Consider the following 26,179-nt stretch of genomic DNA (forward strand, 5'->3'; position numbering starts at 1 on the left):
AGTTATGTAATTGGGGCAGTTGAGGGGAATAAATATATTTATATATGTAACCAAGACAATGACATATGTTCATATTGAATCAGATAAGAGCTGTGATTTACTTATTGATGTAACTGGGATAAAGGGCATTGTTTTATATTTCTACAATCTGAGGCAGCAATAACAAAGACTGATGTATTGACTGGTTACAAACAGCACAAAAAGCCCAGGATAATTTAGCTCCAGGTACCAATGGAATGGATAAAACTCATGTTGCACATGATCACATCCAGGCTAATGCATTTTCACATAAAGATGACAGTAAAGCATGTATTATTGTGCTTGTCTGCAACAATATTAGTTGCAAGCAATAAAATAGTGGGCCTTTTCGGAGGTAGAAAATGAACACAAAGGAAGATTAATTTTTAAATGGGCATGAAAGAATTACAGCTAGATCAATGGGGATTATTTGCTAATGCTAGAAGAACAAAATACCTAAACTAAGTATGAATAAAATCTAAGTGTGATTGATTAGTAACTTCAGCTTACCTGTAAGTAGTCAAGAAATTGTAACCTAACTTTTATAAAAACAAACTCAGTATCGTAACCATGTAAATTATAAACACGGTTTATACAAAGAAAGCCTCTTCATTAGTCCTGGTGTAAAAAGATTTGTGCATTATTGGCAATTCACTGGAAGCATCCAAGCAACGTGATCTACCATCAACAAGTAAAAAAAAACCAAGATATTTGATAAAGTTGAAACAATGGCCAAAAGATTGCTGTGGCAGGACAATGAGCAGCACCCACTGTTAGACATGTCCTTGATTGTTTAATGTTGACCATATTACGCTCTGGAAGTGTGAGGTGCAAATGGCATGGCACCCTCTACAGGGTATCTGGGACCTCAGTGAACAGGGCAAACAACTGTATCTCCTTAACCAATAAAATTGAAGGATTGCGAAATTACCAGCACAAAGACAGAGAAGGAAGTGTAAATTAGAGTCAGTGTGAAATCAGGTCCAGAAAGAGAAGGTAAGAAAGATTGGATTGAGAGCAAAAAAAAAAATTTCTCAATCTCAATTAAAACCTTATGAAATGAGGCTCCACACTTGTAATAGTTAATTTTTGGTGCCAGAGATATTGACTGGCAGTAATTAACAATATCACATCGTTAAAAGGGTACTCAGACTTGAAATGCATTGATTTTACTTCCTATCTAGTGCACACTGCTCAGGGCATTTGACTGGGGAACGACACAGAGAGAGGCCACTTTCACAAAGCCAATGATGGTTCAGATAACAATTTTTTTTTAATTTCCATATGTACTCACGCATCTCCTTCTCACCTGAATGCTGTGGCATTTGGGCAAAAATAACCTCACTTTTTTGACATATTTCTGGGCCAAAATATTCCAATCTCATACAGGGGGTGATGGCCAGTCCATATTTGGAATTTTGTGGGTAGTTTTGAGCACTGTACCTTCAAATGTACATGAAATGTTGAGAGGGTACAAGAAAGACAGGAAGATTCTGGAACATACGAGCTCCGAGTTAAAATACCAAACTCAAAGAACTAAATTTGTTTTCATTACTTGTTTTTATGTAGAACCTTTAACATAGAAAATCCAAATTTATCTCATCTCGATAAAAGTGGATGCTGAACCAAGAACAAGATAGTAGAATTTTAAGGAGGAGAGATGGAGGCACAGAGAGTGAGTTCCAGAGTGTGGGACTCAGACAAATGTTGTGAAGGGAGGGGGACTGCACAAGAGACTAGAGTCAGAGGAATAGAGAATTCTTGGAGGTGTTTGTAGGGCTGGAATAAGTTATAGATATATGGAGGTAAGGCTAGGAAGAACTTTAAATTAGACGCTTAGGCGTTGAGGAACCGAGAACCAATGTACATCTGTGAGGACAAGGATGATAGGTGATCAGAACTTGGTGCTGGTAGGATACAATCAGTAGAATTTTGGATGAGCTGACTTTTAGAGTTTGGAGGATGGAAGGCTGGCCAGGAGAGTATTAAAATAATCAAATATGGAGGTGACAAAGGCATGGATGGGAAGGGGTGAGCCTGAGCATTGGAAGCAGAGGGTTCCTCATCATGTCAAACCTGTCAGGAGTTGGGTCATGGGCTAGAAGAGGCACAGAAAGGTAAGCACTAAAAAATTTTTTAAAGTTTACTTAAGATTAAGTTTCCAGGGGTGCTCCTCCAGGCCTCACACAGAAGGCCTGGACCTCCATCCCCGGATTGCATCAGAGCACTCCGCCCTTATCCAACAGCCAGGACCAATTTTGTGGGTCCCTGTTCCCAAATTCCTGCTCCCACCCACCAGCAGGTAGCACATATGGTTGTGTTCAGACAGGAGTTGAAGAAAACTTGCATAGTAATGAAGCTTAGCCATTAAGATCCACCACAACCCCAGACTCCTTGCTTCAGGGCTTATATGCACTACATCCACCCCAATTGCATTGATAAGTAGCATAAGGATACAATGCAAACAGGCTTCAACCCCAGAATATTAAAAAAAAAACTATGAACAAAATTCCCTTAAAAATGTTTTGGTCTTCAGCTAGAATTCAAACCTCTCTTTGCAACACACACCTATCTCCTGAACTGCCAGAAAATTTGAATGGGAAACCTTTAATTTAATAAAAAATATTTTCAAATATCTAGTTCTACATTAAAGTTACACACTAAATAAAAGCTTTTCCACTAATCTAGCAGAAGCCATTAACTGCTTGAGAGATCATCAACCACATTTTCACAAGATAATCATAAAGGCAGCAGTCGGGCCATTTTAATCCATCCATTCGGAAGCAAGAGTCCCGCAGTGCAGCATCCAGTTGTCTCATGATTCCAGGGCTTTTGCTGCCACTAATCTCTCTGGGTGCCCATTTCATGTGTTGATCACTTCTAGTGTAAAGCATTTCTTGACATCAGTTTTAAATTTTATTTTTACTCATTTGAATCTGTATCCCTGGTTCTACTCTTGCAATTTACTTTGAAGTAAATATTCTGTATTTACCTTTCCTTCCACTTTGCCACCAAATATATGGACGTTACTTGCTGCAGGAAATTGTGAACAATCTATTAATTTCTTTCAATATTTAAGGTGAGTATTCTATGCCTAAGCAGCATTCCCCCATTCATAAGATAAAGAACTTGCATTTACATAGCACCTGTCACAACTTAAGATGGTCCCAAAGAGCTTTAAAGCTAATGAGTTATTTTTTAAAGTGTCGTCACCATTGTAAAGTAGGAAACACAGCAGCCAATTTGCACACAGCATGATCCCACAAACAGCAATGTGATGGTGACCAGATTTTTTAAAAAGTGGTTTTGGTTGAAGGCTAAATATTGGTTAGGAGAATTCCCTTGCTCTTCTTTGAAATAATGTAACGGTATTAGAATTAGAACATTACAGCGCAGTACAGGCCCTTCGGCCCTCGATGTTGCGCCGACCTGTGAAACCATCTGACCTACACTATTCCATTTTCATCCATATGCCTATCCAATGACCACTTAAATGCCCTTAAAGTTGGCGAGTCTACTACTGTTGCAGGCAGGGCGTTCCACGCCCCTACTACTCTCTGTGTAAAGAAACTACCTCTGACACCTGTCCTATATCTATCACCCCTCAACTTAAAGCTATGTCCCCTCGTGTTTGCCATCACCATCCGAGGAAAAAGACTCTATCCACCCTATCTAACCCTCTGATTATCTTATATGTCTCTATTAAGTCACCTCTCCTCCTCCTTCTCTCCAACGAAAACAACCTCAAGTCCCTCAGCCTTTCCTCGTAAGACCTTCCCTCCATACCAGGCAACATCCTACTAAATCTCCTCTGCACCTTTTCCATAGCTTCCACATCCTTCCTATAATGCGGTGACCAGAACTGCACGCAATACTCCTCATTAAGCGGTCTCACCAGAGTTTTGTACAGCTGCAGCATGACCTCGTGGCTCCAAAACTCGATCCCCCTACTACTTTTATGAAGCTGAAAGGTGATCTGGCAAAAGTGGACTGGATTACAGCTACTTGAAGGAAAATCAGTGGCAAACCAGTGGGATACATTCAAAGACGAGATTCTACCGGCGCAGTGTAGGCATGTCCCCACAAAGAAAAAGGGTGGTACTGCCAAATCTAGAGCCCCCTGGTTATCTAGAAGCATACAGAGTAAGATAAAGCAGAAAAAGAAAGCTCAGTCACAAAAAACGTAATACTTTAGAAAGCCTAGCAGGAGGATAGAAAGTACAGGGGTGAAGTCAAAAAGGAAACCAAAAAGAGGACATGAAAAAATATTGGCAGGCAAAAATCAAGGAAAATCCTAAGATGTTTTATCAGTACATTGAGAGCAAGAGGATAACGAAGGAAAGGATAGGGTGTTTCAGAGATGTACAAAGTAACTTTTGTGCGCATGCAGAAGATGTGGGCAGGGTTCTTAATGAGTACTTTGTCCCTGTCTTCATAGAGGGGGATGATGCAGGCACTGTAGTTAAAGAGGAGTGTGAAATATTAGATACGATAAGCATAATGAGAAAGTACTAGAGGGTCTTGAAAGTGGATGAATCACCAGGGCCGGATGTATTGTATTCCAGCCTGTTAACGGAAGACAGGGAGTAAACAGCAGATGCTCTGAGGATCATTTTAAAATCCTCACTAAATACAGGCAAGGTACCAGAGGACTGGAGGTCTGCGAATGTTGTACCATTGTTTAAAAAGGGTGCGAGGGATAGGCCAGATAATTATAGGCCGATCAGTCTGACCTCGATGGTGGACAAATTATTAGAATCAATTCTGAGAGGTAGAATAAACCGTCACTTAGAAAAGCACTCAATCAGGGATAGTCACCATGGATTTGTTAAGGGAAGGTCGTGTCTTACCAACTTAATTGAATTTTTTGAGTAAGTTACAAGGAGGATTGATGAGGGTAGTGCAGTGGATGTTGTCGACATGGATTTTAATAAGGCATTTGACAAGGTTCCAATGGCAGACTGATGAGAAAAATAGAAGCCCATGGGATACAGGGGAATCTGGAGAGTTGGATCCAAAATTGGCTCAGTGACATAAAGCCTGGCTACCCAACCCGAACCTGACTAGACCCGACTAGGTGTCGGGTTTGGGTCGGGTCGAAATTCAGAGTCCAGCATTCAGATTTGGGTTGGGTCAGGCTGGACATTGCTTCCAGGAAGTCACAGGATCAGGCTTACCCATGATACCCCACAACTCCAGCTGCAGGAATAGCCTACTGCCGGAACAGGCGAAGGATATTTGTGTCGAGTCAGGCACAAAAACAAATTATAGGGCTCGGGCTGGCTGTGGTCGGGTTGGGCCTGGGTGGGGTTTTAATTTTATACCTGAGCCAGGCTTTACAGTGACAGGAAATAAAGGGTAGTGTTCGACGGATGTTTTTGCGAATGGAAAGCGGTTTCCAGTGGCTTTCCACAGGGCTCAATGTTGAGTCCCTTGCTGTTTGTGGTATATATTAATCATTGGGACTTAAGTGTGGGAGGCATGATTGGGAAATTTGCAGACAACACAAAAATTGGCCTGTATTTGATAGTGAAGAGGATAGCTGTAGACTCCAGAATTATATCAATGGTTTGGTTGAGTGGGCAGAAAAGTGGCAAATGGAATTCTATCTGCAGAAGTGTGAGGTAATGCATTTGGGGAGGGCAAACCAAGCAAGAGAATACACAATAAATTGGAGGATATTGAGAGGGATAGAAGAAGTGAGAGACCTTGGACTGCATGTCCACAGGTCCCTGAAGGTGGCAGGACAGGTAGACAAAGTGAAGTTGGCCGAGGTACAGAATACAAAAGCAGGGATGTAATGATGGAACTGTATAAAACTCTTGTTCGGCCACAGCTGGAGTATTGCGTACTTTCCTGGTCACCACATTATAGAAAAGGACAATATTGCTCTGGAGGGAGTACAGAGGAGATTTACAAGAATGTTGCCAGGGCTGGAAAATTGCAACTATGAGGAAAGACTGGATAGGCTAGGGTTGATTTCCCTGAGGGGGTCACTTGAGGTGTAAAAAATAATGGAGTGGCCTAGATAGCTGCCGACAGGAAAGAACTGTTTCCCCTCGCGAAGCGGTCAATTACCAGGGGGTACATATTTAAAGTGATTGGCAGAAGGATTAGCGGGGAGATGAGGAAAAACCTTTCCACCCAGACAGTGCTGGATGTCTGGAATTTGCTACCCATATCGATGGTGGAGGCAGAAACCCTCAACTCATCTATAAGGGTACCTGCACCTGAAGTGCTGTAACCTGCAAGGCTACGGACCATGTGCTGGAAGGTGGGATTAGAATGGGCAGCTAGTTTTTTTCAGCCGGCGCAGACACGATGGACTGAATGCCTCTTTCTCAGTCATAACTTTTCTATGGTTCCAAAGCAACAGCACTGCATATGGATAATTCTATGAGGTTTAGCGCTCAATAATGTCTTCAAATAGATGACAAAACTCAAATAACTACTCATAAGAGCCATAAATAACCAATTGTTTGAGACTAATTCACAAAGGCTTTTTTTTTTAAAGCTGCTGCAGATAAATATAATAAATAATGGAAACCACAGAACAGTGTAACCTTCTACAAAAAAAAAGTGAGGCCTGCTTGGGTTGGATCTTAACACATGGGGCATGTTCTTTTGAAAATTATGGCAACCCTGGAAAATAGGCAAGTTTCATTGCAGCAGCTTCTATATATTGCAGGCATCTAACCATGGAGTATGTAAAAGGAGTGATAAACATCCTTATTGACAGAGACAAAAAGTGCAGACTATAAATGAGCTGACAAACCACAGATCATTCTTGACAGACAATCCAAACCACGTCTGCAAATAAATGAGGAATCTTGTCCAAGGCGACACTGGTTGGGGTTTAAGAACAAGCACCATCATGTCACATCATGCTTAGTTGGTTAATTGCCAGTTCTTGTGTTCAATAAAAGCTGAATAGAGCATTACCTATAGTACAGTTTTCCATACAAGGATCTTAAATTCATAAGAATGCAAAGGATTGCAAGGACAATATGTAAGTTCATGATGTCCCAGATCTGAATTTCAAGATGGTTTGGAGGAAACAAGGTGGCAAGGTTTCTACGCGCGTTTCATTGAATGGGATGCAAGGGACAGTTTATCAAGAAATCCTTCTTTAAACAATGAGAAAAAAAAAGTGTAGAATGCAGCAAGAAGTAGTGCAATCTGAACTTTTACTAAGTGCTGAAGATACTCCAAAATAAAGGTAATCACAACATGGCTAAAGGTTCAAGAAAGAGAATGTTGATAAAAAAAACATTTTTTTCTTATGAACCAGATGAAGTTCTTCCATTTAGTAATAAATTGTTTATTTTTGGATACCTTTACTAGTGAATACTGCTGGCTCTGCTTGGAGATGCTGACCTACAAGTCCTTCTTGTCGAACAAGGGAAGTAGACCTCATCTGTCCAGTGCAAATATGACGTAGAAGACTTCTAATGCTAATTTAGCTTTATGAAAAACACTTTTTAAAAATAACCTTTTGAGAATTAGAAAAAGTGTGGAAACACACTTATACCTCAAAAATGGCATAGTCTTGCAGACCAAAGATGGATAATACCATCACAAGAAGGCTTACTTCCATGTAAACTAACCTCATACTTTGAAAAACACTGATATGCAAGCATGTCATCCCTTGACTGGGAATGCCAAATTGGTTCAGTGTCAACTATTCCATTGTAAACACAACAAAAGGGTGATCAGAACCAGGTTCCAGTACAAAGTTCAAGAATGACAATATTAATAAAATGAGCTCTGTGTTACAAGGACAGCATATGCAAAATAGAATTTGAGCCTAGTCATGTGCATTTTGGAAGACCATTTCATCTATGGAGCTTGACTGTGCACTCTAAAACCAGTCAAGGACATTCACCAAAGAGGGCAGGTTGGGCCTCGGTTTAATGTCTCATTCAAGAGACAGCATCTCTAACAGTGCAGCATCTCTCAGTAGCGCATTGGAATGTCAGCCTTGATTTTGTGCTCAAGTTTCTGTATTTTTAAGAAACATGACTCTTGATTTCCTGTATGTCACGAATAGCAAATAGTCATACCATGTAGCACCAGGGGTACTGTTAACAGCTGCTGAAGTGTGACTTAGTATTTTGGGGGCTCCATGAGTGCAACAACAGCGGCATCCCATTCTGATTACTGACATCATCCACAAGTGGCACAAAGCTGTTCTCAGAAGGCAGTGGCCTTCATCCCCCTGCAAATTAGATCATGGTGTTCTGCTCCAAAACGGCTTGCAAAACACTTCCAATTGTGATGAAACCTCTTCAACCTCTTTGGAGAAATTAACAGTAAGTGAAAGAAAACACCCAACTTCCAATTTATTTTTATTGGTTTAATGAAATGACAAAACAACAAGGCTAAATGTTACAGATTAGTGCCATATGTTGTAGACAAAATATGTTATTTGGAGTCTGGTATTTTTCTGGAAAGTGCACTTGATGATTCAATTGTGCATATTTATTTTAAGGCAAAACAAAAAATCAACCTGACTGAACAATGCCCAAAAGTGGAATATTAATTCCAATTTTAAATATTAAGCACCTGCAACTCAGATTCAGAAAATCAAATATTGAACAAAGTGAAAAAATGTTTTAGGATGCATATGCATGGTTTGTATATATTCAGTCAAAAACAATTAATGATTCAATTTTTGGTCTGGTATTTCTCTTTGGATTGTGTCGTCTCAGAAGTGTAACTAAATTGTACAACCACAAGGTGGCATTATGATAGAACAACTATTGCCAGCATAAGGGATATCTGGCATATAGAACTGTTTGGATTTAACAAAGCAGTAATACAATGGTGTAATTAACCTTTCATACATTCAGAAGGTAAACTGCTTAAACACCAAATTACTTCAGTAAAACCTGGATTTCTTGTGCATTTCAGGACATGTCATTTGATATTCAAATTTTACAAAATAATCAAATGCATTTAATAATCAGTGTATAGGAATAACATCTTTAAAACGATTCATCAGAAACAATTATTGCTCTGCTTATATGCTAGCCTGTACAAAAAAACATTAACAAAGCCGTTGCTTAGAAAATAATACCTCCCTTCTGAGAAGAATGTCCACAGAGGTGTAACTTCACAATTTGTATTAGCAGATTCAGACACACTCAATAAGCTCATGACAATTTTTTTTTAGAAAAAGATATAGTATTATGTCTCAGCTGTCAATGGCTGTCCTAGCTGAATGCAAAAAAGTACAGCTTTACATTGAGCACGTGGAAAAGGAAGAACTGTATGTTGACAGGTGACTCTTCAACACTCTGTCTCCTCAATAAGCTTTATTATCCATGTACCCACTGTCAAATTGTGCTTCACTGCATGCAGAGATCATTTTTTTAATCAGCATTCCTGAAGTAATAAAATATGGGTTAAAGCAGCTTTAACAAAAATCAAGAAATTCAAATTATTTTAACTCCATCAGGTGCATTACTTTGTACTTGAACATTTCTAGATCAAAATGAAAACAAAGGTTTTGCTTATATTGATAAACAATCTTGAAATAGTATACTTCGGCAAATATGAAAATGCAAAGTAGTCATTTTAATAATATATGCATATATACATTTTACATCACAGCAAACCACATCATGTTTAAATTTAACTGTCCTAAACAATATTATGAACAATTCTACAGGTTTTCATTAGGAAGGGTTTTGAAAAGAAATAAAGTTTACAGATCACCATGTTGTGCATATTGACTTGTAAGGGATGAATTCTGCTCCCACAGACACAAATAAAGAGACCAACACAGAACATGTCAGAAGTGGAGGTTAAAAATCTATTCATGCTTTGGATGTAGATAATCACAAACCAAATATTACAAATGAAAACTTAGACTCACATAATCAACTACAGTACAAATCTGGAAGCCAGTCTTTTAGACCTCAATTAAATTCCATTATAAATATTTGAAATATTATGGAGATGATCTCTCGTATTAATAAATTTTAAAAATTCAGGAGCGAATTCAAACAGAATTATCTTAGTAACAGAATAGCTGCATACTTAAAAACAAAATCAGTTAGGTTAACGATGGCAACATGCACATTAATTAAGTATATGATGACAATAAAAACAACCCTGAAATTAAGAATTGGAAATAAAAACTATTCAAGTCTTTACAAAATAACTAATAGCTGATGGGAAATTATCCATTAGCAATTAAAAGAACACCAATGTAAATATCCTTTTTCTGCTGATAACCAGGTCATCTACTCCAGCCATTTAATACACTATATTTACCTGATCAATAACTGTTATAATCAGAAATTGACTTGGTGGGCATTTCTTGTAACTGGTGCTTTAAGCCAGATTTCAGAATAGCCTTTAAATGCTCACTCCAAATATAAAGCTTTAAACAAAAGATGAATGTCATTAACAAAAGAAAAGGGAACAGAAACATCACCAGGTCATCACATTTACAAATGTGCGTGTGCGCTCGTGGGGGAGGAAGTGAAACAGAAACCTACTGCATTTTTGTTCAATTATATCAAAGGCAATGGTTACATCGAAGGGTGCTCATGTCAGAAATACAAAAAGCAGACTGATTTTCAGAAAATAAACACAATCTGTAAATTTACTATTAGCAAGTAGCATTTGTCATATTTTGTGTTGAATAAGGATAAATTAAAACGAAAGCAAAATTTATCTTCAAAACTATCCCATAGATTTGTAATAAAGTGGCTTTGTTATCAGAGAATTCATTACACAAAAGATTTCCTAAAAGATGTATTTTTTTGGGGTCATTTTTGAAGAATGCCTAATGTGCTACGGAAGCTGTGGGAATTTGTGCAGTGGAATCTTTAGTGCATATTCTTTGCCAGCAGGCATTTAATTGCAGTTGAATAGAAGAATGTTAACATTTCTGTAAAATATATAGGCATACTATATTGTACTTTGGTTTTCCCCACAAAAATCCTTAGTAGTAGATGCACAAAACTAAAAACAATTTAATATCTGATTGTATTTGCAACAAAGTCCAAGCTGAAAATTAGGATAGACCAACTTTTAAAAAGGCTTTTCTTCTTTAAAAAAAGATAATTTGCAAAAGTGAGCATTGGAAATGCTAACAATGATAATCATGAATGGTCAGCAACGACACGCAGTGCTTTAGAAATAATTTAAGATACAGAGATTCTATGACCAAATATGCATCCATTGAATTAATGCCACAAATGTAGAGACAATAGGGCATCAAATTTACACATTTCCATTTTTGTTTTAAAAAACTGACAGAGTACATTATACTGTTAATTAGTTTGATATCATTTCATTGTACCCAGCATAGCATCATTTTGGCTGATGTCTCACAATACCTTTATTGGAATAAGGAATAAAATTCAAACTGTTTTAGTTTAAAATACAGAATATCCATCACTGAGGCCTGAAAAGAGGACAAGGTTTTAGCTCTTTAAACAATGAGAAAAAATAAAAAGGAATTAATATGTGCAGTTCCTAGTTACACGTTCTACTCAATATATACATTATATACTTCAGTTTCTTATGGGATCATTTACAAATAGAGGTTTTTTAAATTTTTTGTCAAGTCTTGGAGCTAAAATCCATAATGAATTCTATTTTGGGCCAATAACACTCAGTTAACTTACTCTTGTTCTTCCTCACCACTCAATTGCTTTTCAAGATGGCAAATGCTCAATTTTCGAGAGGCTAAATGCAATTTAAATGACTGAATATATTAAATTATACTCTGCACTTAGCTATGTTTTTATAGGTAAATACTCAAGAAACTGTACAATAGAAAACCTATTTCACAAGCAAAGTATAATTTTCCCTGCCCTATCCTCTCAGATATTTCCTCTGCTTTGTTTTTGCCTCATGTACTGAAAGAGATAATGTGTTGAGTATGCTAAAAGCAAAATACTGCAGATGCTGGAAACCTGAAACAAAAACAGAAAATGCTGGAAATACTCAGACGGTCAGGCAGCAACTGTGGACGTTTTGTCTGTGACCTTTCATCAGAACTGGCAAAGGTTAGCAACGAATTAGGTTTTAAGCAAGTGAGGGGGGGGGGCATTGGTTGGTGGGGAAAGAAAACAAAAGTGAAGGTGTGTGATAGGGCAGAGGGCAGGAGAGATTAAATAACAAAGCTGTCATGAGACAAAGGCAAAGAATGTGTTCATGCTTGTAGTGAAAGACAGCATTAGTCCAGAGAGTGTTAATGTCAGAATAATGAGCAGCTCTGTCCACATGAAAAAACAGGCACATGGTTAAATAAAAATTAATAAAATAAATATTTTAAAAAACAATTACGCTCTGAAGTTGTTGAACTCAAGGTCGAGTCCACAAGGCTGTAGAATGCCTCTCCTGCCCTATCACTCACCTTCCCCTTTTGTTCTCTTCCCCACCAACCGTGCCTTCCTCCCACCTCCAGCCTTCACTTACTTAACACACAATTCTTTTCTAACCTTTGCCAGTTCTGATGTAAGGTCACAGACCTGAAACGTTAACTCTGCTTCTTTCTCCACAGATGCTGCCTGATTGGCTGAGTATTTCCAGCACCTTCTGTTTTGATATGTGTTGAGTATGGTTCTACAAGCTCTGGTAACTATCCAGTATCTTACCCAAGTAGACATTCTTCATGTGTGAACCTGGACAGCATTTCAGCTGGAATCACTGCAATTCTGGATCTGGAACAGGAACCTCCCTAATTTTTCCTTCCTAATTCAAAGGCACCGAAGCCAATTGTGATACCTCCAACAGTTAGCTTTGTTGAGATCAGGTAACTCAGCACAGGCCCTTAAATCTGGGATCTTAGCAATTTGCATAATCACACCTTATAACACAATTTAGGCAATAGGTCACCAGAAAAGCTTTAAAAGTGGCAACTGGCACTCTAGCTGTCAAATATTTTGTACCTTCAGAATATATCCCGCATTCCAGTTCCTCACTGAGTATCTTATTCAATAAAAATGGAGACATATACTTGACACGTTAATAAATTATGTTTACTAATTGTGTAACACTGTAGAACTAATCAAAATGCTTTGTGTAAACAGTTTTGTGAGATTTGCAGAAACAGAAATTTTAAAAAAACTTTTAAGATGTTTTAGATGCACTGAAACCAATATGAACAATTTAATTTTATTTAATAAATTGAAAATGTCAAGAACAAAGTGGTGGTACTGCATGTTGAAACACCAAAGAACAGCAACAGGCAAGTTTAATTCCCCCTTCTCTGCTAAGTTACAAATCGCAGCTGCACTGCCTTGGGGAAGAAGAAAATCAGAGACGGAGTCATTCCTAAGCCACACTGGTGTATCTACTGGCAAGCTGGCACAGAATTGCAATGATGGAGGGCTGTAAGGAGATTGCCTGGTCTCACCTACAGTTTCTGGCAAATCAGGGCTGGGGGAAAATAAGGAGGTTCATAATCATAGCTTAAGCAAACAAAATGGCCAAACTTCATGGTATCAAAGCATTATCCTGGTTCTCTATGAACCTTTGAATTTACAAGGTAAAGCTGTAGTTGAACAATAATTGTTCATAATGGTAATATATCAATGGGCAACTAGAATTACAGTATTAAACTGCAGGTTTTCTTTTATAAAGACAATAAAGGCACCTTTTAGAAACCATAAATGTCATTGAACATTTAATAGTATTTTGGTTAGCATTGTTGTGACTTACAAGGAACATTCAAGCAATTTAGAATTTGGTCCATACAAACCAAATGTTGATTTGCATAACATACCAAAACTTGGTGCGAGTTCATACAATGTCACCAAGCAGCTATGGGGTCAACAGAAAATATCACAAAGGCTACAAGATGTAATAAATGCTATAAATAAGAGCATGAGTTATGTAACAAGGCACAGTAATGTCTGGTCCAATAGGCCTACAGGAAACAGATTTGCATATGATTGTAAAAAACTGCAGGCATGACAATTTTATTTTTAAAATATCAAATGTAAGGACAGAAATGGAAACAGTATATGAATTAAAACACAGAAGGCCACTGAGAGGATGCAATTATTAAAACAAATGCAGTTCAGAATACAGAACCATGTCATTAAGAATTCATTTCTTTTTGGTATGTGTAACTTTCATTCCAATGATGCCACTGAATTCTGTACAACTATCCTTAGACACAGAATAACAAAGAATGATGATAGATTACAGAAATACTGAATTTTTATGTTCATATCTTCTGGTTTTTCTTCTTCCTGATGCATGATTTGCTTTAGCTTCCTGAAGAAAGTGCATGCATGCGCTTAGCTACCTCATACACATAGGCAATATCTGGTCTCTTCTCTGGATCTGGGTTAATGCAGATATTTACTAATTGTCGAAGCTAGAAAACAAAACAGTTTGTTAAGTAAAGAGGAAAAGAACCATCGTCAGGAACAAAGAGGCCATAAAATGGCTTAGAAATGTAGTACGTATTGATGGGGCAGGGGTCTCATTTCCTCAGTTTAAAAGAAACATAACTCACAAAGTATATGTCATAAATGGGCTATGGTGCCTTTTTAAGAGTGAAATCCAGTTTTCAATCAACCTTTACCCGCGTACATTAATGTTTATCGCTATCAGACCTCATTGGAAATGATAAACAACTAGGTCATCGGTTGTTAGCAAACTAGACAAACTTTTATTTCTCCATCCAGCAATGTTTTGCTACCTGAATAGATATTCTACAGTTTAAATAATTGAGCTCTAGTGCAGTTGGAGAATGCACAATGTCTGACAGTGCGATGAGCATAATTTGCTTTTTCAAACATCCCATTTCCACTGTGTTTAATTCCAAATGTGTTACAGTGAAAACAATGGCCTGGTGGTAATGATGGCAAAACTGTCAGTGTTCGCCGTCATTGCTCCTCTGAAACTGATAGCAACTTCGAGTCTGCATTTGCAGTTAAACGTGGGAATCCAGAAGTTTCTGCCAGTGATTCATGACTGCAATCAAGTGTTTTTAAAAAAATTCTTTCATGGGATGTGGGTGTCGCTGGCAAGGCAAGCATTTGTTGCCCAACCCCAGTTGCCCTCGAGAAGGTGGTGGTGAGCTGCCTTCTTGAACCGCGGCAGTGCATCTGATGCGGGTACACCCGCAGTGCTGTTAGGGAGGGAGTTCCAGGATTTTGATCCAGCGACAGCGAAGGAATGGTGATATATTTCCAAGTGTGACTTGGACAGGAACTTGCAGGTGGTGGTGTTCCCATGTGTCGATTGCCCTTTTCCTTCTAGGTGAAAGATATCATGGGCTTGGAAGGTGCTGTCGAAGAGGTGTGGTGAGTTGTTGCAGTGCATCTTGTATATGGTACACACTGCTGCCACTGTGCTTTGGTGGTGGAGGGAGTGAATGTTGAAGGTGGTGGATGGGGTGCCAATCAAGCGGACTGCTTTGTCCTGAATGGTGTTGAGCTTCCTGAGTGTTGGTGCAGCTGCACCCATCCGGGCAAGTGGTGAGTATTCCATCACTGACTTGAGCCTAGTAGATGGTGGAGAGGCTTTCGTGAGTCAGGAGGTGGGTTACTCGCTGCAGAATTCCTAGCCTCTGATCTGCTCTTGTAGCCACAGTATTTGTGCTTGCTCCACTTCAGTTTCTGGTCAATGGTAACTCCCAGGATGTTGATAGTTGAGGATTCAGTGATGGTAATGCCGTTGAATGGCAAGGGAAGATGGTAAGAATCTCTCTTACTGGATCGTGATTGCCTGGCACTTGTCTGGCACGAATGTTACTTGTCACTTATCAGCTCAAGCTTGAATGTCGTCCCGGTCTTGCTGCACATGAACATGGACTGCTCAGTATTTGAGAAGTTGTGAATGGTACTGAACATTGTACAATCATTGTGGAAATAACCAAACTGATGAAAATTTGCCCCATTTACGCTATTAGTTTTGCTCTGACAACCCTTGAAAAAGCTAGACCTTGTTGAATGAGACATAACTGGGTTTTTAACAGTATACTCACTACTAATTACTGCTGAACTGCCTCACTATCCCTGAAAAACTAATTTTATACTTGTGGAGTTAAATTTTTCCATGATGAAAAAACAATCAAATTTTTTAAATCAAGTAGTTTTAGAAACAGTTTATATTTTAGCTTCTACCTTAATGCAGCGCTTTCTCTATAATTTTATTTTAATTAAAAATGAAAAATTCAGTGCATTTCACTTCCTGGTTTGCGGTCTGAGAATACTTCAATGTGACTGGCTACTTACCCTGCTTGATGACGTGACTGTTGTTGGATGCCTAGAGATCCCCTTGACTTGCTGCCAGATTTAAACTGACATGGGAAAGGGGAAATCCCCACCACAGAGATCATTCAATCTTTGTGAGCAGCTTTCTTCGAGATCAATGGCGAACATCATTGCTTCACCATTGACCACGAAATCCAGACCATTAGTCGCTGGCGAGAACAAAAATCAGATCCATGTAATCCATTAGATATCCTACATTAATTACAGTCTGCATCCAATGTTTTTTTTTTGGAGTGCATGGGCCATTCATGTGAGCAGCCCCTTCAAAATTATTTTGCTCGCCATGCAGGAACTTGTGGGTTGCGGCGCAGCAGCACAGTTTAGAGGGAACATTGTCTGCATCCCATTACCAGACTTCCATTTCTGTAATTCACTCGATTTTCCAAATTAATTCTGTGTCACCTCAGCTCCTCCATCATTAATTTTTTAAAAATTTAACAGAACAATTTTTGGACACTAAGGGAAAGGAGATCAGTTGTAATCTTACTGAATGGCAGAGCAGGATCGAGGGGACATATGACCTACTTCTGCTCCCATGTCTTACCTGCCTGTAAACTACAACATAGTAGAACCACATAGCCGTATTTTTTTTGTTTTACTTTTAACAACTGTAGGTACAGAACAATCTTATTCTACTTTCCCACGTATTACCATTCATAGAGGAGTCTGGATCCCCAGTGTAATTTAGTGTGACAACTAACTCATGAGAAAAATGAGAGCTGGGAATTAGCACAGGGGACTAAGTCAATCTTCTAAAATATGTAATATCTAACTTGCCATACTATACATAAAACAAAAATCACAATTTTATCCTAAATGAAATAGTTACTATGTTTCTGAAATATAGCTGCTGCTCTCAAGTTATAGTGATCACTGGAGCTCTGCAACACCAGCAATATATTAACTTTACTTCATGGCCATTTAGCTCCTGGAAGAACCTCTTGTGCTTTGAAAAGAATTCTTGATCATAAGGAACTGCTACTGACCATAATGCTTTAAGTGCTGTGTTAGGTTTGTATATCACTTCACATTAGCTTGGATTTTCATGTCACATTACAAATTGTTCCAATGGAATCAAAGGGTCACTTGAATCTTCACATTTCTCTTATTCTATTGTAGTATAATCACCCTTAGGCATTTTCTGAATTTCTTTCCAGAAATACAGGACTTGGAAAAAGTGCATTTCCAAAAGCTGCAGAGTGTTTAGTATTCTTGCCACCTTTGGACCCACACAACATGTAAAAACCTTACCTAAGTGGTTACCATAATCCACATTATTGGCATTTAAAAAATGCCAAATGCCAAAACTTAATAAAACACTGAAAGAAATTAAAATCAACATTTTCTACAAACTAAAACATCTGCTTAGAATTCATCACACAGTAAATAATGAAGACTGAATTGAAATTCTTTGGAGGAGTAAATGCACTATACAAGATTAAGTTTTACTTCTCATTAAGAGAAAACTATTGTCTGCCACTGTTGTATAAAAGAGTTTCATGCTGTGAGGCTGTACTGCATTCAGAATGTCACCCTGTGAAATACAGTTTGTGCTTCTACGAGTGAGTTATAGTTGAAGTCACAATTGGAAATAAAGAACATATTTTATTGAAATGCATTCTGTGTTGTATTTATAATTGTCTTTGCTATTTTAGTTTTAAAAATTACATTGTGGGCCTTTTGTATTTATGTTTAAAAGGCCAAAATAAACCATTTGGTGGTCATTACTGATCAAATATAATTTTTGTTTCTGCTTTCTAAAGAGTACTAGAGACAAAATAATACCTAAGAAAGTCAGCAGCTTAATTATTCTAAGCAGCATCAAATGGCTCATAGAAATACACTCAACATTTAGATTAGATTCAAAAGGCTGTCTGCATGGATAATGGACAATGCTAACAAAATATGTAGATGCATTTAATACAGGGATTGTTTGTATTTAAGCTTGTAGTAACATTTCATAGCAGACCCAGTTTTCTAAGTGCAGGACAGAAAAGCAAATTTGATCAAATGTAAAATATTGTATGTACTATATGCCAAAAAATAGCACAAATACAAATAAGATCCTTACATTATGTTGTACATTTATAGATTAGTTAGTTTAGGACATTCAGATGTCAAAAACATACAACCACTTTTACAATTTCTTTTATATATATATATATATATATATATATATATATTTGCCATAGAAAATGTGGTATATTGAAATGAAAAAGGTACTGTACAAAAATAGTTATTCATGCATTAAGGATTTTTATATGTTTAGTGTGCATTTTTCATAAAATAAAGAATAAGCACAAATAGCAGTAACTACAGAGTGCAATTCCCGGTTTGGAACCCAAATAAAGTAAATCTATCTCCCTTGTCTCTAGAAAAGAAGCAAATGCCAAGAATACTAACAAAAACAAAGCCAATCTATTACCATACACATTCACATTGTGTCAGGCTGGAAGGAAAGATATGCTCCTGTTTTGTGCTAATTATCTTTCCACACTGGCATTGCTGAGGTAGGGGAGGAATGGATTGGATTCAGTCTTTGCCAGCTCTGGGACCTTCCATCTGGGCCGGTCCCCGATAATTGCCCCTTGGCTGCAAATACACAACCCCCACTTCACACTTAGCCACAATAAGAGGCTGAGCAGAGTAGCCCCGCAGGCAGGCCGACTTCAACCAACCACTAGTGGCATCATCATTAAATCCTGCTGAAGGTCGCCATAGCAACCGCCTGCTGAGGCTCCTCTACCACGCTCAACATCTCCTAATCAGCTACCATGTGAAATGCAAATTCAGGCAGTCTGAAAATTAGTCAAGAAGAATGGGGATGAAGATGCAGATACGTGAAATATTCATGTGCATCACGGCAAACCAGACAGTCTGAATGACACAATAAAGAACAACCTATGACATTTTTGCCATCTTTTCACATTATTGTTTACACCTAACTGTACTATCCAAACCCACAGATTCTAAGTCAGCTAAACTGAAACAGTCTATGTACATTGCTTGAAACATCACTGATCAAGAATTAGATGTGATATGAACAATTAGAAAACAAAATAAAAGCTAATAAGGCGCCATCAAGTAACACAGTTAGTGCTCCAAGTAGATTTTAATTAAAAGAGAACATTGAGAAGACAAACTGAAATTTTGCACCAAGGATTTCCCTCTGCCCTATGCCAAATATGGTTCTATACTGATGTAACAACAGCTTTTTCATCAACTTTCTTTAAAACTATTAAAGTGCACTGTAAACGCAATTCATTACTACTGGATATAAATCTTTTGTTTTACAAAGTCTAGATTTATTGGTATATTTTATGAGACTTAAAGATTAGAAGGAACAGTACTGTTTGCAATAAAAAAAATACACAATTATTTTGCATCACAGTTTGCATGTACATTTTCCTTTCTCAGTCTGAAGGATGGGCGAAACAATTCCAATGCTCTTAAACTGAGCATTACAATGGTATTCCTCATTTTTTTTCCTGCCTCACCATCTTTCCTAGGTAGCTGGGCTGATATCAGAAACTCACCAGGTAGGGAGAAACCCACTTTTTTTTTAAAACCAGAGTGAAGTTATGCCAAAGTTGCATTACAAGACTGCCTGACATGAAGCAAACTTAAGACAACTATCGCACAAAAAAGTTAAAATATAATTTATATATATATTTTTTTAAATAAGTAACCTAAAAAGTAGAAAATACTGATTCCACTTCTTTCAGACTCACAGTGATCAACATTTTTCATCTAAAAACATACAATTTGATCCAACAAAAACAGAAGCCTTCCTAAAGCAGATGGAGTACTCCAGCATTATTTTCTTGTAATCATCCCAAATATTGTGCGTTTCTTATAGTTGAACTGTCAATAGTCGAACACAAAACTAAACCCACCTCTTCTGAATAATGGTCAGAAGGAAGAGGAGGATAATCACATTGTTCAATCTTTTTACAGAGAGAATATAGGTTCATCTTATCACCGTAGAATGGACTTTGGAGTGCAGCCATCTGAATGAAATTGAGAGAAATTATACATAGATTAGTACTGAAAGAAATTTAAGGACATCAGCATGTGGTCAATAAATGGGACCACTGTTTCAATATCGTTAATCTTGAGTTAGATTCCTACATTTACTTTTCACTATCCCTTCAAATAATCCTAACAGACTGACCAGAATATGTTCCATTCAAGCAAAGACAGATTTAGTTCAGAATCCATAAATTATTCAATGTTTCAACAAGTTAACCACAGTCCTGCACTTATGAATAAGTTGCCATTTGTGATGAGCACTGAATACAGGCATTAATCTAAATTGTTTGTTATTCATTGAGATAATTTAAACATTTAGAAAAATGTCCCATTTTGCACGGTGTTGCTTTACTTTCTTTGACCATTCAACACATGCACAATACCATATCAGTAATTAAGACATTAAAAGAATCAAAGCACAACCGTGCCACTCCGGGTTTCCTGTGTCACTGCTTCGAGGGGTGCAAAAGGTGTTTGCTACCTTTCAGTACAAAGCAAAGTGTCATTTGACACCTGCTTAAGCAAAGGTGATAAGAGTTAGACAGCTGAACCACATTCCATGATAAAAATAAATTTCTAACATTGATACTCAAAATTATAGAAAAGCAGTCATGATTAGTAATGCGAGGAATTAAAGTTGCTGATTATTTGACATCTTGAATCCATTCACATTTTCATTATGATCAGCACAAATGCAGCATACTCATTTACCAAACAGGAGAAAGCAAGTTTGTGTTCATGGTTCCCCATCTGGTCAGTTGTCTGATCACAGCAATTAAAAAATGTGCTGTGTGTGGCAGTTGTGTTATTTACAGTTAGTCATTTATTGTAATTAGATTCCTAACATTGATTAACCTACTCCTCAGACTCACATGAGCTGCTGAGGGCTGGGTATCCCCCAAACATGCAATTTTTGTGGAAGATCTCATTCAGCCGCCTGCCTTTGCGTGTGTGTCACAGATACATAAACACATTTTCCCTAAACTTACTTTCTTTGCAAGTCTCAGTGTCTGGTTGCACAGTGTAACCGGCTCCCAGGATCCCTGCTGATTATTCTCCGAGCTTTGCAAGCTTTGCCAGGATTTATTCTTTCCTCTTTCTATCTAATCCAAACCAGACTGCAGACAGGAACTGCAATCCTCTACTGAAATTTTAAGCAAATTAGAGCAAAAGGAAGAGGTTGAAAAAGATGTGGAATGGCTAACTTATGAAAAAAAGGGAAGGCAGCAGGACTCATGGATTTACAGCCATTTGAGAAGCAAAAAGGGCAAAAGGCCAGGTTTAACAGAAAAATACATTTGGAAGTAAACAGCCTGATTTAAATGAAATAATCATTTGTTCATCATAATAAAATCCTCAATTTTCACTGAAAAATTTAAATGAACTAAATTTCAGCCATTCCTTAGGGAAAAATACTTAATCAACTGCCTGTCTTTCAAATGTGTTTAAAAGATACCGCACTTTTGGAAGTGTATTACCATTGCTCTTTCCCAACTATTCAAGTCCCATAAATCAGAGCACATAGAAACAAGTCAAATCTTTGTTAAAACTGTATGATTGTTGCTTACACACCATGGTAGGTAAAGCAAATCTCATCTAATTTTGCTGAACACCACTGTTTTGGGACTGTTTCCACTTCCTTAATGAATAGTGTTTTAAATTCTTATGTTCTGAAATATAATGTACTGAAGCGTGCAGCATCACAGATTTACAATCCCTATTAAAGCAGTCATAAATTCAGGAATTTTAACTACAGAAATCCTCCAATAAAACCTGCAAAAGATAATTTTAGAATTTAGAATAGCCTGATTTGAGGTGCAAGGACTTTGGCTTAACTTGTCCCATTGTTACAAAATTTTATTTCTGGGGTCTGGCCTGCTTTATGTTGTGTATTCAACAGTTATTATTGCGCTGGGGTATTGTTCTAGGAGGATGAGCTCAGCATCAACTTTAAAGTGGCCTATACAGGGATGTAGTACTGATCTTTGTTTTCAGGAATTTGAGATCACTGCCAGGGACTATGAAGACACCAACAATGTCATGAGCAAAACTCAGCTTTTCTACCCAGCTGCAATATATTTTGTGATATGATTAACATATATTACACTGTAGAATGAAACAGGCTGATAAAATTAGATTTTTAAAAAATTGCCTTATGTAAAAGGTCATGCAGTTTAGAGTGAATTGTTTTGAAACTAATTCTTTTGAATTGTTAATAGAAAGTAAATTTAATGACAACTGGCTGCTTGTCAAATTTGTGACACACAGTGAGGAAGTGTCATATCCTGTTTCATTCACAAGTGAGGACAATCTAAAAAAGTGAATGAAATAAAGTTACAACTAAGGAGAGTAAGACAGATTTTCTCTTTGCCATCAGTGTAGTCTGTTTACACGAGGTGTGCAGAAAAGTCTTGAAATTAATACATCTTGAATTTTTAGCTGTACCTATTTGAAGAATAGTTTAAGGAATTAATAGGACAGTTTGCTGTAAAAGTAATGATGAGGCTAATGGTGCTTGGCCGTTCTTTATTCACAAATGTTGCAGCAACTACAAGCGAAGGCAGGAGCATGGAAATCCAGAAGTTACTGTCCAACATGCGTCACTCTGCTGTTAGCTTTGTGAAATCATCATGCCAACTGCCTCACCATTAAAATGTGCAAAAGTCGCTGTATTTGAGTGGTAGATATGAACTAATCATGTCACAGAAAGTTAAGTCTTGTCCATATCAGTCTAAGTACCCTTTAACAACGTGACAAGTGTTAATTACTGCCAGTCAACCCCTCTGGCACTGAAAATTAACTACTACAAGTGTGGAGTTTCACTCCTTTAGGTTTTAATTGTTTGAGATTTACAAAATGTAAATTTTTACATTTTAAAACCTTTATTTCCTTTTCCTTTCTTTTTTAAATCCCTCTTCTTAATCCAAGTTTTCTTTTATCTTTATTTCTCCTTCCCAACTTGACTTGGCATTGAATTCACCCACTATAAATTTACGCTTCCCTTCTCAGTTCTTGTACTATTAATTTCATAATCCTTCAATTTGATTGGTTATGGAGATACATAATTGCTTTCCTTCAGGTCTCAGAGGCCCGGTTTCCCTCATTGTGATGCTATCAGGTCACACTTTCAGCAACTTGCTACACAAAAAATATAAGAATCTAAACTGACAAGGGAAAGTCTAACAGAAGACTCCATGAAATAAAAACAAGAAATACTCAGCAGGTCTGGCAGCATCTGTGGAGAGAGAAACAGAGTTAACGTTTCAGGTCAGTGACCCTTCTTCAGAACTCTGAATAGTTCTGAGGAGTTCTGAAGAAGGGTCACTGACCTAAAATGTTAACTCTGCTTCTCTCTCCACAGATGCTGCCAGACCTGAGTATTTCCAGCATTTCTTATTTTTATTTCAGATTTCCAGCATCCGCAGTATTTTGCTTTTATTTTATAGAAGACTCCATGAGATGCCTTGCCACAGAAAATTCTTACAAGCATCAATGCTCTAAATTATGTCACCCGAGCTGCCTCTCTCTAGAAAGTGCTATCATCCTAAAAACTTCTTTAGCTGTATTTTGTGTTCACTTCATTGCGCTATTTAAGACTTAATTACCATTTTTCATAAGTGAGCCCTATTGCTAGTATAAATAGGCAGCTCCACAACACACAGCAAAGGCAAAAAAGAATAGCTTGACACAGTTACAACAGTTAGTTAAAGTACTCGATAAAATACTACTTTCCTGTTTTGGTTCCAAATAGCAACAAGTGTGATACTAATATATACACTGTCTGAGAAAGACAGACATATGACAGGAATAAGGAAAACAAAGTAGTTCTGAATGAGGCAAAATAAATTTAGAGAGATTTCTGAGCAAAACAGGCTGTCTAAAGCTAGAATTGATGCCCTCCAAAGAAGGTGCCCTTTTATTACCATGCAGGAAAAGGTGGATGAAAACGTTAGAAACATTCTGTCAGCACTGGCTCCAAGGTACCAGTTTTGCCTCTGACTCAGAAGGTCATGGGTTCAATCCCTACATCAGGACATGAACACATAATCTTGCCTGACGCTACAGTGCAGCACTGAGGGAGTGCTGCATTGTCACAGGTCCTGTCTTTTAAAGGACATGTTAAACCAAATTCTCGACTGCCTTCTCAAGTAGACATAAAACATTAGCGTGGCACAATTTAAAAGGTCGAGGAGTTCTCCTGGTGCCCTGGCCAACATTTATCCCACAATCAACGTCGATACAGTTGGTCTTTTATTCCATTGCTTTTTGTGGAACCTTGCTGTGCATCCCTACTTTACAGTAAAGTGCTTTGGAATGTCCTGAGATTGTGATGTTATTGATGATATTAATGTAATTAATTTCTTTGTGATCATGTCCATCCAGTCTTATTGTAATGATATAGAATCGAAAAAAATAAAGATAATTTATCTAATTGATTTTATCTAAATAGCGGTTGCATAACAAGTTCTGTTAACTGTGGATATATGTATGTTAGTTAATATATGTCACAATGCTTAATTATGCCCTCCAACAAGAAAAAAAATAATGAATGCATGTCTATTTCCATGAAGGATGAAAGAAAGACTTTAACTTATGTAACACTGCCACATCTCTCAGAAATGTTGCAAAATGCTGAATTACTCTGAGATATAGTGACTATTATGCAGTCAAATGTGGCAGTCAAATTGAGCACAGTAAGATCCCACAATTTAGCAAGCAGCTAATAACCAGTTATCTGTGTTCAACACTGTTGGCCAGGACACTGGAAAAAGTTCTTGCTTGCTCTTCTTGCAACAGTGTGAAAGAATCGTTAATGTCCACTTGAATCACAGGGCTTCAGTTTAACATCTCATCTTAAGAATGATACCTCCATCAATGCAGCACAACCTCAATACTGCACTGGAGTGTCAACATCAATTATCAGAATTCCTAGAGTGGTTGGATAATTAGTGAGCAACAAAGTCAATGGTGATCCAGTTGGCTTTACTTATGGGGATACAAATAGCTTTTCACAGGGAGGATCAAGAATCCTGGATTGTTTAGAAACTTATATTTCAGGATCTTATAAAGCTTTTATGTGGTTTTGAATTGTGAATAAAAGCTTCAGGTATTAAATTTCTGTTTCCTCCAATTGTTAAATTTTAAGTCCCCTCTCCCAGTTTCTTGAGAGATTTAATAAATGGAACCCAAGTTTATGAAACAAATACTTTCATCAACAGAATTAAAGACACAGTGGCGCAGTGGTTAGCACCGCAGCCTCACAGCTCCAGTGACCTGGGTTCAGTTCTGGGTACTGCCTGTGCAGAGTTTGCAAGTTCTCCCTGTGACCGCGTGGGTTTCCGCCGGGTGCTCCGGTTTCCTCCCACAGTCAAAGACTTGCAGGTTGATAGGTAAATTGGCGATTGTAAATTGCCCCTAGTGTAGGTAGATGGTGGGGATGTGGTAGGGAATATGGGATTAATGTAGGATTAGTATAAATAGGTGGTTGTTGGTCGGCACAGACTCGGTGGGCTGAAGGGCCAGTTTCAGTGCTGCATCTCTAGATAAATAAAAAAATAAACTAAGTGTACTACCAGCTGCCATGACAACCATACAGAGCTGAAACAGTAAGATGTCTGTTTTCTGTACATCAGACAACTGTTAATTTGAATGCGCATTCAAATTTGTACTCATATCAATACAGACATAAAAATTCAAAGGACATTTGTTGGATTTAGGGCTAAGGGGATTGTGATACACAACTCTCATTTTGGAGAGTTTAAAAACGGCAGCTACATTAAGCTACAACTTAAGTGATATAGTGGAAAATATTAAGCTATCCTCTGTACTCACAATTATTCCCATCAAGAATGTTAAACCTAAATTAGAATGGT

At 37.7% G+C, this 26,179-nt stretch overlaps 1 protein-coding gene across 2 annotated transcripts in view; it reads right to left on the reverse strand.

Annotated features, from left to right (window-relative positions):
• Positions 1-8,353: 8,353 nt before the first annotated feature.
• nek7 (NIMA-related kinase 7) overlaps positions 8,354-26,179 on the reverse strand; it is a 342,924-nt gene continuing 325,098 nt past the window's right edge. For both annotated transcript variants that reach the window (XM_068037696.1, XM_068037695.1), the window contains exons 9-10: positions 20,171-20,284; positions 8,354-14,368 (exon numbers count right to left, since the gene is read on the reverse strand). In XM_068037696.1, coding sequence (XP_067893797.1) covers positions 14,258-14,368; positions 20,171-20,284 — 225 coding nt within the window. In that variant the 3' untranslated portion in view covers positions 8,354-14,257. The remainder of the gene's footprint in view (positions 14,369-20,170; positions 20,285-26,179) is intronic.

Source organism: Heterodontus francisci, chromosome 8 (genome assembly GCF_036365525.1).
Source record: "Heterodontus francisci isolate sHetFra1 chromosome 8, sHetFra1.hap1, whole genome shotgun sequence".
NCBI lineage: Eukaryota > Metazoa > Chordata > Chondrichthyes > Heterodontiformes > Heterodontidae > Heterodontus > Heterodontus francisci.